This window comes from Castanea sativa, chromosome 8, assembly GCF_040712315.1.
Source record: "Castanea sativa cultivar Marrone di Chiusa Pesio chromosome 8, ASM4071231v1".
Lineage (NCBI taxonomy): Eukaryota > Viridiplantae > Streptophyta > Magnoliopsida > Fagales > Fagaceae > Castanea > Castanea sativa.
In genome coordinates, this window is record NC_134020.1 from 55,349,604 (window position 1) to 55,366,865 (window position 17,262).

The window sequence follows — 17,262 nt, forward strand, 5'->3', positions numbered from 1 at the left end:
CCTTTAAGCTCTAAAAACTTGTCATTAGAGCGCATATCAACAATGTAAGTCCGAAGCTAATTATCAAGTGCCAATACATCTGTCTTAGAAAAATCAGATGGATAGAACTTTGCAAGACAGGTCAATTTTTGTATATCAAAAGCCGAAAATGAATCACTTGGATTCAAGCAAGCCATACAAAGTAGCAACTCAGTAGTCACCTCTGAAAATGCCACTATAGGGTACCTTTTTGTAGTATAGGCCGCTTTTTCTTTTTCTTTTTCTTTTTTTTTGTAGAAATCCTAAAATTTTCATTGCCTTTTATAGTTATGAACTAAAACTATGACAACAATCACGATAACCATAAAACCTGCACTATATATCATAGGCAGACCCAGGCAATCCTTCTGCAAGGGCCGAGTGAGGAAGGACTTTATCCCATTTATCTCAAGAAATTCCAAGCTAATAAATCAAAGTCACGTATTGCTTTGTTGTCTCGATTTACTGCTTTACTAGGTGTCACCGCTTCACTTTAAACATGGAATGCTTGCCTTGAATCCATCAGAATCTACCATATACAAGTTAATCAAGTTATCTTTAATTCCCCTTTTAGGTCCTGTAAAATTTGATGGTTATGTGTATCTTGTCAAGTGTCTAAGAGTTAAAAACTTCCATTTTCTGATTCATGTAGAGTTTTCACATCCCCCTTGCTCTTGTTCATTCGGATGTTTGGACATTTCCAGTTGTGTCTAATGGAGGATGCAAGTTTTATGTTATTTTTATTGATGATCATTCTTGTTTTACTTGGATGTATCCATTACCTCAAAAATCTGATATCTTTATGTGTTTCATTAAATCCAAAGGTTTGGTTGAAAATATTTTCTCTTGTAAAATTAAACAATTCCAAACAGACAATGGTGGTGAATATCTATCTAATAATTTTAAGCAATTTCTTGAAACACACGGAATTCATCTTAGGCTAACATGCCCTCATTCGTCAGAACAAAACGGAATATTTGAAATTAAGAAAACATTGACATATAACTGAAACCGGATTAAACACCCTTAGCTCAATCACACTTACTTTCCACATACTGGGTTGATGCCTTCTTCACTGCTGTTTACTTAAGAAACAGAATGCCTACACCTGTATTCAATAATACTTCACCTTATTTCAAACTAGCTTTTGAACCCGTGCAAATGCGCAGGAATTACATAAGTACATGTATTTTCAGGTTCTCCAAAAAAAAGCAGTACATCTATTTTTCAACAAAATAAAAATAATAATAGTGAAAATTTTGTAAGAGGCACAAATTAATTTCGGTACATAAAAATAATTAGAATCTGAGAAAGCAAATATATTCAAATAGTTTAAGGTAAATATTAGGAGTGACCATTTTGTTACAAAAGTCTTAGTTAAATAAATTTAATTAACTAAGTATGTAGCTAATGCAATTGAATTTATAAATTTAGAAAAATATTGACACTTAGTATGAATTTCAAATTTCAAATTTATATAACACAGTATGCTATCCATAACAATATGTGTTGTCTACAAATAGATTTTCTTTTAAGGCTACTCTAAACAACTAAAACGGTAACATCCGTTGTGATGGAGAGAAAAATATTTCTAGCAATTGAAAAAAAAAATCCAGGTCAAGAGAATGGTGTGAACGTCCTTCCTTGGAAGCAAATTGGTGGAGAAGCATGATTGTTGTTTATTTCACATTTTTCATCTTAATATTTCTTCTTCAACTAAAGAAATTGTACAAATGAACATGAGTTTAAATATAAAAAATACAAACCAACCTCAAGAATATCTCATCATCACCCAATCTAAATAAAAATTGCTTAATTTAATGTGCATGGTAGTGGATGACAAATTTTTTTTTTTTTTTTTAGAACTGATGACAAAATCTTTTGGTTTTCAGCAATGATGAAAGAATAATGGTTTCATAATGACATAAGACTTGATTTGCCATTTAAACTTTACCTTGAAACTACCCAACTACTCATCTATGTCCATTATTTCACTAACAAAATAAACATATCCAAGATGCATGATATTAAGAAAAAGCATGTAGTCCTTTCCTTACCTAGCATAGACTATAGAAATACCTTTAAAATTCAAAAGTAAATATAATGTAAAGCGAAAAGTACATCCTAGAGAAGTAGTGAATAAATTTAAATGTAAATATAAAAATTATACTTGAACTATGGGTTGGGTAAGTACAAGTTGGGATGTGGAGCTATGCGGTTTTGGCTTTCAATTATCCACCATTTACTATCTCTCTAAAAATTTGCAAAACTAAATAAACTTAAAAGCATTTACTAATTTGCTCAAAGTAAGAACCTATAAAAAATAAAATAAAATAAAATAAAATAAAAAGAAGAGATTCACAAAAACAAATTAACCTAAGTAAATAACTTACCACCATATATAAACTTGAAACACACCAAATCTGAAACCTACCAATTTTGGCCTGTTGTAATGTAATCAAGATTTCATCTCCTAAATTCTTTTTTTTTTTTCTTATAAAATCTAGAAGGTAACAATCTAGAACACCAATCTACCATTCCTAGGAACAACATATCAAACCATGAGACTATAGAACATTTGACAACAAAAAAGGTTTTTTAAAAAAAAAAAAAAGGTTACAAATTTATGAAAAAAAAAGTCAAGGGAAAGTACTAATTTGAGGTATCATAATTTGTACTAGGGTATGAAGGAACATATTAAAATAATAAAAATTGAAATAAGAGAGATCTTTCTTAATGTTTGTGATTAAGCCCAAGTTTTACCTCTTCCTTGCTTGTTCTCTCTTTTTGGGCTTTTGGATGATTAACCCTTCTCTGAAACAGAGGAAAAAAGACGAGAGGGTAGTGAGGTTATGTTATGAAAGTGGGACAGTACTGCACTGCACAACACACACTGCTCTGCTCTGCTAGGCTGCAAAATGAGCATGGAGTTGGGCTGGCAGCTTGGCAGTGCTAATGGGCCATAGAGGGTTGAATTTTCTTTTTTCTGTTTAAAATTTATGGGACATAAATGATAGCAATTTTTCTTCTTTTACTTTTGGATTTGAGATTGTAGTAAGTTCACACCAGCAAAAACAGTGATGTGCTGTCTTATTGTAAAACTTTAAAAAAAAAAAAAAAATTTGGGTATTTGATGAGAAAGTATATAATGCAAGAAATTAGTACTAAACCGTTCATATAACAAATTAATGAATGAATTAATATTAGAAATTGGTATATATAACTTCCTTACTTCATTCTCAACAAAAAAAAAAAAAAAACTTCCTTACTTAGGTGCTTACTTAGGTGCTTCCTTAGATGTACCCTAGCAATGTCATCCAATTAGATTCTATCACGTGCTTATATTGACTAATAAACCATACAATTAAATTTTAGAAAAAAAATTTAATAAAAAATGTAACAATTAATATTTTTGCTATATTGATCAATATAAGTATGTGACTGAATTTAAATGGAGAAACGCACCGCACTTAAGGAACTATACTTAAACTTTTGCTCTAAAATATAAATACATAACCTTTAAATCATTACGTTGTTACATGAATTCCTTTGTCTAACTGTTAAAAATAGTATTTGCAGTTACCTTTTTTTACTATTGGCAGTCCATTGTTCTGTATTCTAAGCAGGAAAATCAAAGCCTCTTATCTTACCTATGATTTTTCCAGTACGTTTGCCTGCTTAAGATGGTCCCAAGGTAAATCAATTTTGAAGCCTAGATGGGACCAACAAGCTGAGAAGGTTCAAATAGATGAGTCACTCCTACAGTTCTTTTTGGTTGGATAAACAAATATAAACAACCTTAACCTCTATATACCACCAAAGGCTAGAGGTATTGGTACTTGGTAGAGTGAATATGACCTGACCAAAGTTTCATTTTACTCCAAACATGTTAGGTTGCATGTTCCGAAGTTCCAACTTTCCATGCCCTTCCAACCCAAAAAAATAAACTTTCCGTGCCCTCAACATAGAGAACTGGATTGAGATCACCTGATATAATACCTATGAATGGTTAAGATTGATAGTTGCAAAAAGCAACTTTCAATCTCAACCACTGATTAAAAAATATTAAGAAAAAAGTTATAAAAAGTAAAAAGTAAAAATTATAAAAGTGAAAAGTGAAAAAAATATTGTGAGAAAAGGGTGAGTGAATTGCACCTGGTGTAATATCCTAGGTATTGCACCGGATCCTATTCTGAGAGAACCATTTCAGGAAGAGTTATAACTTGTAAATCTTATCTTTCGTGTATCTTTGATGATTGACCATCATCATCATCACTAAAATTTTCATCCCCTTTGTCCTTTGAATGAGTTTTACTACCCTTACCAAGATGACCCCACACTTCATCCATCTTAAATTTCTCTTTCATGGCAACGAAATCAAAATCTTCAGTGAATTTTGCTACAGGACGTGAACTCTGCACAGCAAATGTTCAGCTTTTCATGTCAAACTCTCCATTCAATGAAAGCAACTACTCAATAAGAGTTACTGTGATATTGTTTAAATAGAGATAATTGGGGGAACAGTACATTGATCTTACGTAATGGAATAAAATTTTAATACACAAAACTGTCAAAACACATAAGTTTCACATCAAAAAATATCTTAAGCTTTAAATATTTATTTTGAAATGTCATTCAGTTTCCAAAGCAAATTTTAAAATCTCTACTCTCTAAACAACACATCTCCAGCATTATATTCAACAAGTCACCACTCCCAAATTTTGAGTGGTAAAAGATTGTTATTAGGACCAAATTCTAGAACCATAAGAAGTGGAACAGTCCACTCAACTAATTCAATATTTTAACTCTTAAAGCGAGTTTTTAGGTTGTAAGCTTGATCAACATACAGACACCAACTTAATTTTAAAATGTAAACAACAAATTACCCCCATTCCTCTTCCTCTATCACGTCCCCGGTAACCATGATGATGTTATAAAGGAGTTCCATTGGGCTGGGAAGAAAGAGAAAGGGAAAGAGAAAGACAGACATACATGCCAGCAACCTCATCAATACAAGGATATATAGAATATATAATAAGCAAGAAATCAACACAAACTCCGATGTCAGAGCACCATAAGTTTAAATTGTTATGATTGTGACTTAAAATATATATATATATCATCATCATCATCATCATTGTGTAGTATATAAAGGACTAAGTTCAATCAAATTCACATTAGGAAACAATGACTAAATGGGCTTAGCATATATAACAGTTTGTGAGTCTTCGCACATCCAACAGTAAATAGAGCAACCAAGCAAAAACAGCAACAATTTACAAAGCTTTAGCTGCTTGCTTCAAACCCACAGCAGACAGATTCGCCTTAGTTCCAAACTTTTGGGGTCGGTTATGAATATTAAACAAATTAGCCAGGGTTGGTCACATGTATTCTTTTTCTCCATTTTACTCTATCCAAAGTTATAGTCTCTGTTACTTCCTTAATTGACATGTCCCTACTTCTACGAATGTGATTTTTAATCTTCCTATACCCTGTTTCATTCCTTAACTTGAATCAACTCACTCTTTCTTACCAATGCATTAATCTCTCAAACATTATGAACAACCTCATGAAAAATAATGAAAAAGATAAAGCTTGTTAGCTAGCAACCAAGGTTCTAGGGGGAGGGTGGAACCTGTCCACTGTAATCTTGAAATAATCAATTCAAAATCAGACCAAGCCCGCGCAGTATAAACTAAGCTACCGAGCCTATTGATAATTGGAACAAGCCCAAGGGTAATTGGACACACGGATATATGTAACACAATCGCCGTATGAGCAACTCGTGAAGGTACAGGTAATGGCAGTATTGGTGGCTGAGCTTCAGCTGAAACTGGCACTGTTGGTTCTGATGATGATGAAGAAGATACTTGAACCACCTCTACATCCTTATGCGCTGTCTGTGAAGTTTGAGACGAAGAAACTGCAGTAGGTACAGACTGCAACAGCTGACCTGGAGTTATCAACGAGGGAGCCAGTGTTTCTGTACGAATAGAATTGGATGTCCCAACAATAGACAAGGTTTGATATGACAGGGTTGGACCAGAAATTGCACTAGGTTTGTTGGAGATTGGTGGTACAATAGCACTTATATCCGGACTAGATGTAGTTAAAGGAGTCAGAGATGGCAAACTAGAACTAAGTGTGACTGATGGAAGGCCAATAATAGGCGGAGCCTTGTTAGGCACTGAGTTTCCTAATGTTTCAGAAGTTAATGTAGCCGAAGGCACAGGAGGCAGAGTTGATGGCAAAGTTAATGGAGCTAAAGAACTGGAGCTTAAATTCAGGGAACTAGAGCTAGCAGGAGGAAATAAAGATGGAACTTCAGGTAAGTGTGAAACCCCAGTGGGTAGAGAGGTGTTAAAATTAGGCTATTGCATCGGCTGCTGCATTGAAGGGATTGAAAGCCCTGGTGGTGGACGAAGCACAGATTGCTGATGCAAATGAGGGAGCCCATTTGGGGGGCCATAGTATCCTTGACAATACATTGGCATGGCAAGGCCACCACCATTTGCACTAGGAGGAGGTGGTGTAGCTGCCCAAGAACCTAGATTCGGTTGATTCGAATTACCTGTATAATAGCTGAATCATTGGTTATAGGTGGTGGAGGCTGAACAGGTGGAGAAGATTTAACCTGTAAATCCTGCAAAAAGAAGCTTATAGGATGTTCAGGGTCTTTCTACTTTCATAAATATTAACCATCATAATAGACCAAGTACAAAGCTGAGTATTGAGATATTATCTGTTCAGTTCTTTAAAATAAATAAAAAATAAAAAGTAAAATCTCAGCATGTAGCATGCAACAGTCATTCCAGCCAAAGGCTAAAACCCATCAATTATAACGTAAAAGCATTACAGCTTAGGCCTCTTGCCTGGACTAAAAAAACATCTTAATGCACATTAAGCATGGGCTTTTGGAGGTCTATGCTTATTGCTTACCCCTCCAATAATCCATTATATAAAGATTTTCCCAAATCATATCAAACCCAAAAAAATCACAATTACTCCACACATAGCAATTTGGTCCATTACTCAATTTGTCAATTTGCTCCCTAACCTTTTAGTACTATGTCAATTTAGTCTCAGTTGTTATCTCTTAAACGGTATTGCTAACATGACAAATGGCCAAAATAAAAAATTAATTTATTACCACATCAACGGAAACTAATTTTTTTATTTTGGCTGTTAGTCATGTCAGCAATTTTCATCCATGAGATAACATTTAGGACTAAATTAACACGACACCGAAAGGTTAGAAACTAAATTGACATAATTGAAAGGTTATAGACTAAATTGAAATATGGTGTAAAGAATAGGGATCAAATATGTAGTTTACCTATTAAAAGAAAAGGAGAAATTACACTTTGCTCACCTGTGATTTACCCAAAAAACACTTTGCCTACTTGTGGTTTAAAAATTGACACTTTACCCATCTGAAGTTAGTTCCGTTTGTCTCCCATTACCCACCTCTATTAAAAACAGGGGGTAAATTTGTATTTTTATTGCCCTTTTACGTCTCTCTCCTCTCAAAACATAAAAAACTAAAAAAATCAAGGAAAAAGAAAATCAAAAGGCTAGGTTTTGTAAAAATTAAAACCTAACTTTTACATCTTTTCTCATGTATTAACTTTTAGATCTTCTATTTTAAAACCTTTTCCTCTTTCAATGGAACACACACATAAACAAAGCCACCAGCAACTTTGCCTTAATCCTAAAATGAGTAAAGATCAAATAAACCAAACATAGAGGCAACATCAACCATGAGTCTAGAAAGACATAAACCACAGCTTTGACACATGTTGGAGCAAAAACAAAAACAGAGACAAAAGTGAAGGACCTTCAACCTAAGCTTAAATGCCATAAATGCAACTCTTTCAACAAATCAAACATAACCACTCTGTGAATTAATATTTGTTCGCAATTTCATCCAAAGGATTGAATCCGTATAACACTACTGCAGAAACATGAACAAAAGCCCGAAGATGAAGTTCATCAAATTAGACACGGATAATCAAACAATCTAAAGGTCTCGTCATTATACCAAACCAAAAATAAATTAAAAGAATAAGAAGCTTATTAATGTCCCATTTTTTGATGAGTTGTTGTAAGTCTTGTGATGAGAACAACTTTCACTTTCTACGAGTTTGAACTCCTTTGGATTTGACTTTGCTTTTATCCTCAGACTCCTGGATCGAAAAAAGAAAGTTGCACTTTTCACCAGGGTGTTCCAAAGGATAGACAAACAATTTAGTAAACAAACCATATACAGCTTTTTTTTTTTCTTTTTTGCTAAACCAAACCATGTATAGTTATACACCCTAAAACATACAGATGACTAACTTGTGGTAGATGCAGGAAAATGTTGGTCATTGCTGTCGCTGGATTGTGATTTTCTGCACCGTTATTCCAATCATAGCACACCTTCAGAAAAAATAACAATGAAAAAAAAAATTCAGTGCCAACTTAAATATAAAAAAAAAAAAAAAAAAGAGGACACAAATTATTGTTTCGGGCCAAATAGTAATCCTGTAAGCCAGATCTCATTCAATCGCATCTATTCCATATCACAAAGGTTATCCTAGCTTTTGTGTTAAAATATCAACTGCAATGTGTAAAGTTGATGCATGAAAAAAGATTTTTAAGTTTGGTTTTAATTTTTACAAAACCTAACTTTTTGATCTTATTTTTCCTTAATTTTTTAGTTTTTTATGTTTTGAGATCAGATAAACATAAAAGGGTAACAAAAATACAAATTTATCATCATTTTTTACATATGTGTAATAGAAGACAAACGAAGCTAACTTCAAGTGAGTAAAATGCTAGTTTTTAAATTACAGGTAAGTAAAGTGTTTTTCGACAAGTGGGTAAAGTCTAATTTTCCCAAAAGAAAATGGTATTATTTGTCAAGAGTCTTGTAGCTGTATTGACATTTTCTCATTTCCTCATGCACAAGGTAGTCCAATTAAAAAGATAAAAATAAAAATAAAAAAGGGGTACATATCTAAAATTTAAAAATATTAGAAGTCAAAAAAACGAAATGACCTTGTGTAAATTACAATTTAATCTAGTATTTATATATTTATTTTTGCTGAATGTCTAGTGGTATTTATTTCCAAACCTTCGAAATCACAACTGGGAATCTTCGAAGTGTTGCTAAGTGCTAACCAATAAAACACCCACCACCAAATCGCATCACAGTGAGTCTCCCCAAACAACTTTCCCATAACATTGAACCCTTCTCATTAATCGCATTTTCCTCTACTCTAAATCCCAACTGTGGGATTCATTTAATACAAGGAGCCAAGGAGGTAACTTGGTGAGGCTAAGTATTTAAACCTAGCGCCAGAAAATATTTATGCGCACGAAGTGTTTGATTAAATGTCTCACTGATGACTGCTTGGACATTTTTGCTTTCAGGGACGATTTGCGCATCATCAATGATGAGACTATACGATGGGGTCAAAGAGATTCTGAAGATTCAGAAGTTCCGGAGAATTGTGTCTTATACAGGATTCTACTGCTTTGCAGCTCTCGTGAGCTATGCTTACACGAGTAATACGTGAGTCTAGTTCCACTTCAAACTCCTTTAACTTGGTTTTACTGCTCATGTTGTTAATGACCCTTTTTTTTTTTTTTGGGTGTTGCAGAACGAGAGCTGGGTATTCTAGAGCTGACCAATTCTATGCATCTTACCCAGCTGGAACCGAACTCTTAACGGACACGGCTAAGGTTTGTGAAAATAATAGTATGATTTAAGATTTGTACTTTGTTGTTTTTGTATGTGAGTTGTGGTTTTTTTAATTGATGTTACACAGTTCTTTGATCTGATATGGTTTTATTTATTTATTGGTGGTTATATTTGAGTTTGTGATTTGTTGGTAGTTATATAAAGTTGCACTTGGCAATTGCTTTGAAGTGGAAGAGTGGGGTCCGATTGAGTATTGCATCATGGCAAAACACTTTGAGCGGCAAGGGAAATCGCCTTACGCATATCATGCAGTAAGCACTGGAATCTGTTTTATTCAATAGACATGGTTTTTGCATTTCTATGATAGGAATTCAGTCACTTTTGTTTGTTTATAAAAGCTGATTAACGGCCAACATCCATTATTGGGGCTGTGTTATATATATATTGGAATCATTAAAATTGATGCCTAAAGATGTAGATTCGTGAAATCTTGAAAATGTTGTTATACTATTTGATTGTATAGCTCTCATTTTCTTCTGTGATCCTGTTTTGGTGAAATTGGTATTGTACCTTCAATTGATAGGTAAAAGTTTAACACAGGCTTTGAAGTTTGCGATCACAGTAAATTTTTGAATGACTTCTTACAAATTCTGGGCTTTTCTTTTAGCCAGAATGACATCTGACAATCCTGAAATTCTCTTTGGGGTAAGTTAGTGTGACAAGGTCCCAAAGATGAGCTTTTAAAATAGGGTCCGGTTAATGTGTGCCCTTAGGGCATACATTAAGCCATTCATTTTTGGAAACATTTTATGGAGTATTGGAAAAGTTGTAAAACTTTTTCAATTCTCAATAAAACTATTTTAAAAAATGGTATACTATTGTGTCCTTTATTTCAAATCCTTTAAAATAGGGCTAACTGACAAATAAGAGTACAATGATTCCAGGAATACTTGGGTTTGAAACTCTAGGTGTAGCTTGTGGTATTGGCTTCAAACAGAGGACTAATATTAAGGAGTCACATGCTGCAATGCATCATAGCCATGCTAGATTTAGTTAAAACTTGCTAAAAATCTTCAATACAGGAAACAGGCTATAGTTTGCTGAAAGATTTCATTTGCGCAGTCAAGTTGTTCTTTTTGTCCAGATATTCTATGATGTCTTCCTCTCCATTCCCCATTTCCACCTAAACTACTTCTAAGCACAATTGCCTGCCAAATATTTGAATGATTATTGTTCATGTGCACGTATCATTACCTTTGAAACTTGCTTTGATAATATCATTACTCATTACTATACGTGAAACATTATAGTCATGCCTAGTGAATAAGGTCTGCATGGACTGAAACTCCAACACTGTAGTGCTCTCTGACTTCTCCTTTTTATTCCATGCTTGCAGCAATACATGGCACACCTTCTCTCTAATGGTCAACTTGATGGAAGCGGCTAAAAGGAAATTCCAATGCTCTGTTAGAAGTGTAACTGTCATAACTTTTTACAAGTTGAATTATCTGACGCCAATCAAGTGGAGTAAACAAAATGAAGATTAGTTAGTAGAAAAATATGTAACGACCTTCCTTATCCCTTTTTTGGTTATATAATAAGAACTGCTTCTATACAGCTTCAGATATATCTCAATGTTATATGGAATGCCATTTAGAAACACCCAAGATATGGTTAAGTTTCCAAAGTTGGTATCTTTAATTGCTCTGTCCAAACGCAAGATATGTGGCAAATGATGTCGTACACTATATATTTGTGGTGGGCCTTTCTTGTGACTTTGGGTTGGGCTGAGGCCCAAGTATTCAGGGTAGGAGAGTCAGGACCAGTCCAATTACAACTTACTTTGGTCCAACTTGTGCACAAACTATGCTCCCTTTTTTTTTTTTGGGAAAAACTTCGATCACATGCTCATGCCAGGCGTAGCTGTTACAACAAACCTATGACAGGCAGAATGTAATAATAAATAATAAAAGACATGCATTTGCTATTAGACAAGGTAAATAATGGATCTTTAATTAAAATGAAGAATGCAACAACAAGAGACGTGTTGTAAAAGGAATGGTAGAAATAAAGAGGGAAATAATAATGGTAATTAAATCAAAGAAGAAAAAAGTTAGTCTGTCATATTAAATCATGTTACGGGATTAAGACCAAGGAGGGAACCACTTCCTTAATGTGAATAACCTCTCAAGAAAATATTACCACAAAAGTTACTCACTTTGAGGGAATAGACCTAAATGGCTTGTGCCAAAAAGAATCATTTTTCCTTAATAGAGAGTGAGCCTTTTAGAGAGAAAGAAGGGATTAGCCTACTGGTGCATGTCTGTCATACTACATTCTTTGTTTTTCTTCTTTATTCTCTAGTTCTTGTTTTTCATTTCTTCCTTAGTGTTTACTTGTGTAGTGTTGTGGTAATAGTGATACTGTGATTCTCCCCTGATGATTGCTATTGTTATGATTATGTCCCTCCACTGTGCACGGCAAGATCCCTATATATATTGCCTGCCGTGACTACTTTTTACCGTTTTAGCCCTTAACTGCTTTTGTTTGGATTTGGGTGTCCTTTCCGACCACCCACTGGTTTGTCAGCTTGCCAGCCACCACCACTTACCTATGTTGGTTGTGCCACTACATATTACTAGACAAAGAAAACTATTTTGTTTGCTTATTTACCGTGGCATTTTTATCCCCCACGGTGTGGATATTCTCTCTTGCTATCCCTCATGGCATACACCTAGTGACCCTAGCTCATCATCCCTCTTTTAGGTGGTATATCATCCCAGCAGGACATTTCCCCCAAAAGAGTTTGAGCGGGAACCTCAAAATAGGCTTTCCCCTTCTTCCCTACCGCCAAATCATATCCTCTTTTACCTCTGACCCATGACCCACCACCCCTATATTGGCTAGATACAGGTTGGCAGTGCATGGGCCTTGCGTGTGCCCCTCTTCCATGTACATCTAAAGCTTGCCTGCCGCTCATGTGTTCACCATGGTCTGGAGGTTCATTTATGCAATCTGCCGCTCATCCTTGACCTCTTATAACGTGAATAGTCTTCTAATTTTTCATTCTTTATTGGCTTGCTCCTTTCAAGGGTTGAGCCTTGCTTGATTGCGGGTTCACCTCTCTTGAGCTCATTCTTTACTCTTTCCGTAATCTTGTTATCATGCCTGTCATGTCATCCTGCCATTCCTGCTGTGGTGTTATTTGACTCACGCCCGCTGGGCCTTTTTTGGGCCTGTTGCACGTTCTTCTCCCCAATTGGTTTCATTGATCCAGTATGATCATTAGGTTCATACTCATGCTACTTTTGGCTTCCTGGACTCATTACATTGCTTAATGGCTCCTTTTGCCCATTTCTTCCTTGTTGGGCATCCTCGGCCCATTTTCCTTCCTTGTGCGTCCTCAACCCATTTCCAATTATACATTCTCATGGGCTTCTACTAACTCATTTTGAGCTTTTCTAACCCAATTACTATATTCTTCACCCTTGGGGTTCACGGACTTTCTACAAACCCCTTACTTTCTTACTTCATTACATCAGGTCTACTGTGGCCCATTCTCGCTTATTTGCATCACATAATTCCCATAGGTTTACTGCTTCTTCCTTTGGGCTCCTGTTGGCCCATTTGCTTTTCCAAGACCCATTTGTTTACTTTATAAGCCTAAGACCCATCATTCCTGTTATTTGGGCTTGATGAGTTTTTCTTTTTCTCAATCCATTAACTCTCTTCTTGCCCATATGGTTGGGCTTCTTCCTGCTGCCAGGCTTTCCCAAAATGAGCATCAACAATATTCATGGTTTATTACAAAACCATGGTAGAAGTTTATATAGATAATGCATATATACTAATGAACGAACAAGTACTAATCCAACTAGCACCCCCTACCCTTGCAAGTGTGTGTTACAACCTTAAAAGGTAAGGTTCAGTACTCAAGATCCATTTAATACATGTGTTACTTGCCAATAATATATACTATCTAAAAATCAAAGCCAATTTATATATACTATATAAAAATTGAAGCGGAGCATTTAATTTTGCTACGCTCTTGTTGAGCCACATCATCGGCTACATCTTCTTCTTTTTTTTGTTCCTTTAATTTTTTGGTAATATTAAATATATTAAATTGTCCAAGATATTACTGGGAAAAAAAATCGTCTAAGATGATGTGTAAATTCATTCAATCAATTAATATATTTATATTATAAAAAATTAAATTAACAAAAACAATGGTGATGTGACCAATGATTTAGTCCATTTTGGTCTGTTAGGTCAAATTTGGTCCAGTTCAATCTATTATATTATTTGAAGTCATATTCATTCATTGACATGCCATTAGTGGAAATAGTAATTCCCTAAAAATTAAAAACCGCAAGTGTGAAATTGTCAAGCTTATCGAATTGAGCAATGGTATAGTTGAGTTGATCCTAGTGGAAATTCATAGGGAAGTTCGCTAATACTTAATTCCATATCTCAGATAGAATCCTTCCATGCCCAATATAGGTCTACTCACTAATCCCCTTCGGCTTCTTATAAATCATGGCAAATATGATTAACTTTTTTTTATTATATTAAAAAAAATAGAAGAACAAATCAGTCCACTTCTTCCTATTCAATCCATTATATTATACTAGCTTGTAACCCTATGCATATGCATGGATATACTTAAAAGATATACATTAAGATACATAGTATAATTCTTACATATATAATTTAAATATTATTAATAGTCATTTTTATTTTTTAAAAACCCTTTAAAAAGTCTTGTAAGAATGTTATTAGGTAGAAAACGTAAATTGTCCATTTTTTAAATATTTTTATGTTAATTAATTGTAAACTTTTTAGTTTTTGTACACAATAACTCACTTGAATGGATATTTATGATATGATCTCATTTGATTCCAAAATTGAGAAATAAAATTCTCTCTAAAAATAAATAATTTAGGACATGTGGCGCAAAATTGAATTTCAATTGTAGAATCTAATTAGAATTTCTCTAAGTTGTACCTACTAATATATATATATATATATATATATACACACACACATAACTTATAAATTTGAATTTTTTTTGTAATAAAAAAAGGATCATAAATATAAAATCATTCAAACCCTCTCTTCCTCTAATTTTATATATAGTGTTAGATATATGACTATTTTTTTTTATGATTTATGTATATTGGACTCCTCAATTTCTACTCTAAATTAACTCATTTGGCACAAAAATTAAAAAAATTCGATTAAATGGGACATGTGCTGTAAAATTAAAATCTAATTGAAATCCAATTTTTACACTGAACTAATTTACTTGGTATAAAAATTTCAAAAAATTTATTAGATGGGACACGTAGCGCAAAATTAGACTCTAATTGAATTCCAATATGAAATCTAATTGGATTTTCTCTCAACTTTACCTATTAATATATATATATATATGACTTATAAACTTGAATTGTTTTTAGTTCTACAAAAAAAAAAAAAAAAAAGCTCATAAATATTAATCATTCAAAAATTATGTTTTTTATGGTTTACTTATATTGGACTCCTCATTTTTTACACTAAATTAACTCATTTGGTACAAAAATGAAAAAAACTTAGATTAGATAGGATGCATGTCGCAAAATTAAACTCCAATTGAAATCCAATTTTTACATTGAATTAACTCACTTGGCACAAAAATTTAAAAACTTAGATTAGATGGGACACGTGACACAAAATTAGACTCTAATTAAATTCTAATTTATAATCTAATTGGATTTTCTCTCCGCTTTACTTATTATTATATACATAGATTCATTGACAAGTCATTTGGACATTGGAAATAGATATTCCCTAAAATTTACAAACCATAAGGGTGAAATTGTCAAGATTTTCGAATTGACCGATAGTAAAATTCAGTTTATCCCAATGGGAATTCACAGGAAAGTTTGATAATACTAATCCCATCTCTAGTTCTTGTTACATTAAATTGATATAAAATATAAATTGACATATATCAATACAACATAAGAGTATCTTCATAAACGTTTTCTTATTTTTCCTTATAAATTAAATAAGGAGCGATTGCAAGTAAAACCCTTGAACCAAGTAGGCTTTACAAAATTAGATTAATCAATAGAGATTGGGTGTTACCCAAGACATCTGTAAAATAGATACAATTTGCCTTAAGGCCCAAAATTTAATAAATAAAAATTATTTTTAAATTATTTTACTTTTTTTTAATGTTAAACATTTTATTAATACATTTTACTATTAAAATTAGAATTAATAGTTTTTGAGACAAATTTATCACTAAAATATATTGTTCAATAATTAAAGTCCAACATTGCCAAGAGAGACAATAACTATCTAAAATAAGATATTTATTCTAATATTAATTGTTTCGATATTTTTAGAACCAAAATTTTGAAATTACGTTCTATAAATATATGAAAATAATCTGACAAGATATTTTACATTTGCTTCTAGTCCCAAAATGCATTTAGTTAGTCCTAGGCTAGGTTCTATTTTTGCAAATTGTAAATTTGAGTGAGGTTTAAAAATAATTTGTTTAAAATTAAGTTGAGGTAGTTATTAGAAACAACACCATGTCTCAATTATTTTGGCAATAATTGCAATAACATAATAACTTGATACCAATTATTTTTGTAATCTATTGCAACGAAAATTTTGAAATAATAGCTTATTGCAACGAAGATATTATTGCAATAACTTGATATGAATTATTTTTAAATCTATTGCAATGACAAATATTAACATACCATAGCAATAACTTGATATAAATTTAGTCATAATACCATACCAATTAAATCTATTGCTATGGTATGTTAATATTTTAAATCCAAATTGATTTTGAATTTTGATTTCCAAAAGCAAAAGCAAAGCAGAGATGGACGATGAAGTTGTTCAGTGAGCTTTCCAAGAAGGAGGTTGCGATTTCTTTCAACAATAGCCTTCCACTTCGTCTTCGTCTTCGTCTTCCTCTTCCTCTTCAATCCTCCAATCCCTCCCTCTCCACGTGGTACGCTACACACCAAACTTTGTTTTGATTTTTTTTGCTTTTGCTTTTGCTTTTGTTTTTCTTGTGCAATTGTATTTTCTTATTTGCAATGTTAATTTTGCTATTCAAATTTCTCGTATATATATGTGTGTGTGTGTGTGTGTGTGTGTGTGTGTGAAAAGAAAGAAGGATTTCTTAATTATGACTAAATTTCTGACATAATTATTTCATTCACAACATGCATTATTTATAGGACTGAAGTTCTTGCTATGGTATGTTATTTTTAAATCTATTGCAATGACAAATATTAACATACCATACCAATTCAATCCATTATGCTTGACTTGTCACTTGCCCCTAGATCGAAATGCTGGACTAGCTTGTAAATTTCCTAATGTCCCACACACATTTAATATGACTAATGAGAGTCTCAAATCTTTACTTTACTCTCTAGTCATTACACTGTGATCTCACATGCTCATCACGTGTCAAAGACCATGCCTTCCATTAGCCACTCCTGCAAAAATAGCTATGAGGTAATGTTTGGTTTCTTTGA

General features: G+C 33.2%; 1 protein-coding gene and 1 pseudogene across 2 annotated transcripts; one reads left to right on the forward strand and one right to left on the reverse strand.

Annotated features, from left to right (window-relative positions):
* Positions 1-4,250: 4,250 nt before the first annotated feature.
* LOC142606580 (protein decapping 5-like) lies at positions 4,251-7,047 on the reverse strand (annotated as a pseudogene).
* A 2,093-nt stretch (positions 7,048-9,140) lies between these two features.
* Positions 9,141-11,393, forward strand: LOC142606909 (uncharacterized). 2 transcript variants are annotated; one of them, XM_075778277.1, is made up of 5 exons: positions 9,141-9,326; positions 9,436-9,577; positions 9,666-9,747; positions 9,901-10,017; positions 11,103-11,393. In XM_075778277.1, exons 2-5 carry the CDS (start codon positions 9,456-9,458, stop codon positions 11,151-11,153), a joined length of 372 nt encoding a protein of 123 aa, XP_075634392.1. In that variant the 5' UTR covers positions 9,141-9,326; positions 9,436-9,455; the 3' UTR covers positions 11,154-11,393. The 2 variants fall into 2 exon arrangements, with proteins under 2 accessions (XP_075634392.1, XP_075634391.1); XM_075778276.1 differs by having other exon boundaries at positions 9,151-9,334.
* The last annotated feature ends 5,869 nt before the right edge of the window (positions 11,394-17,262 follow it).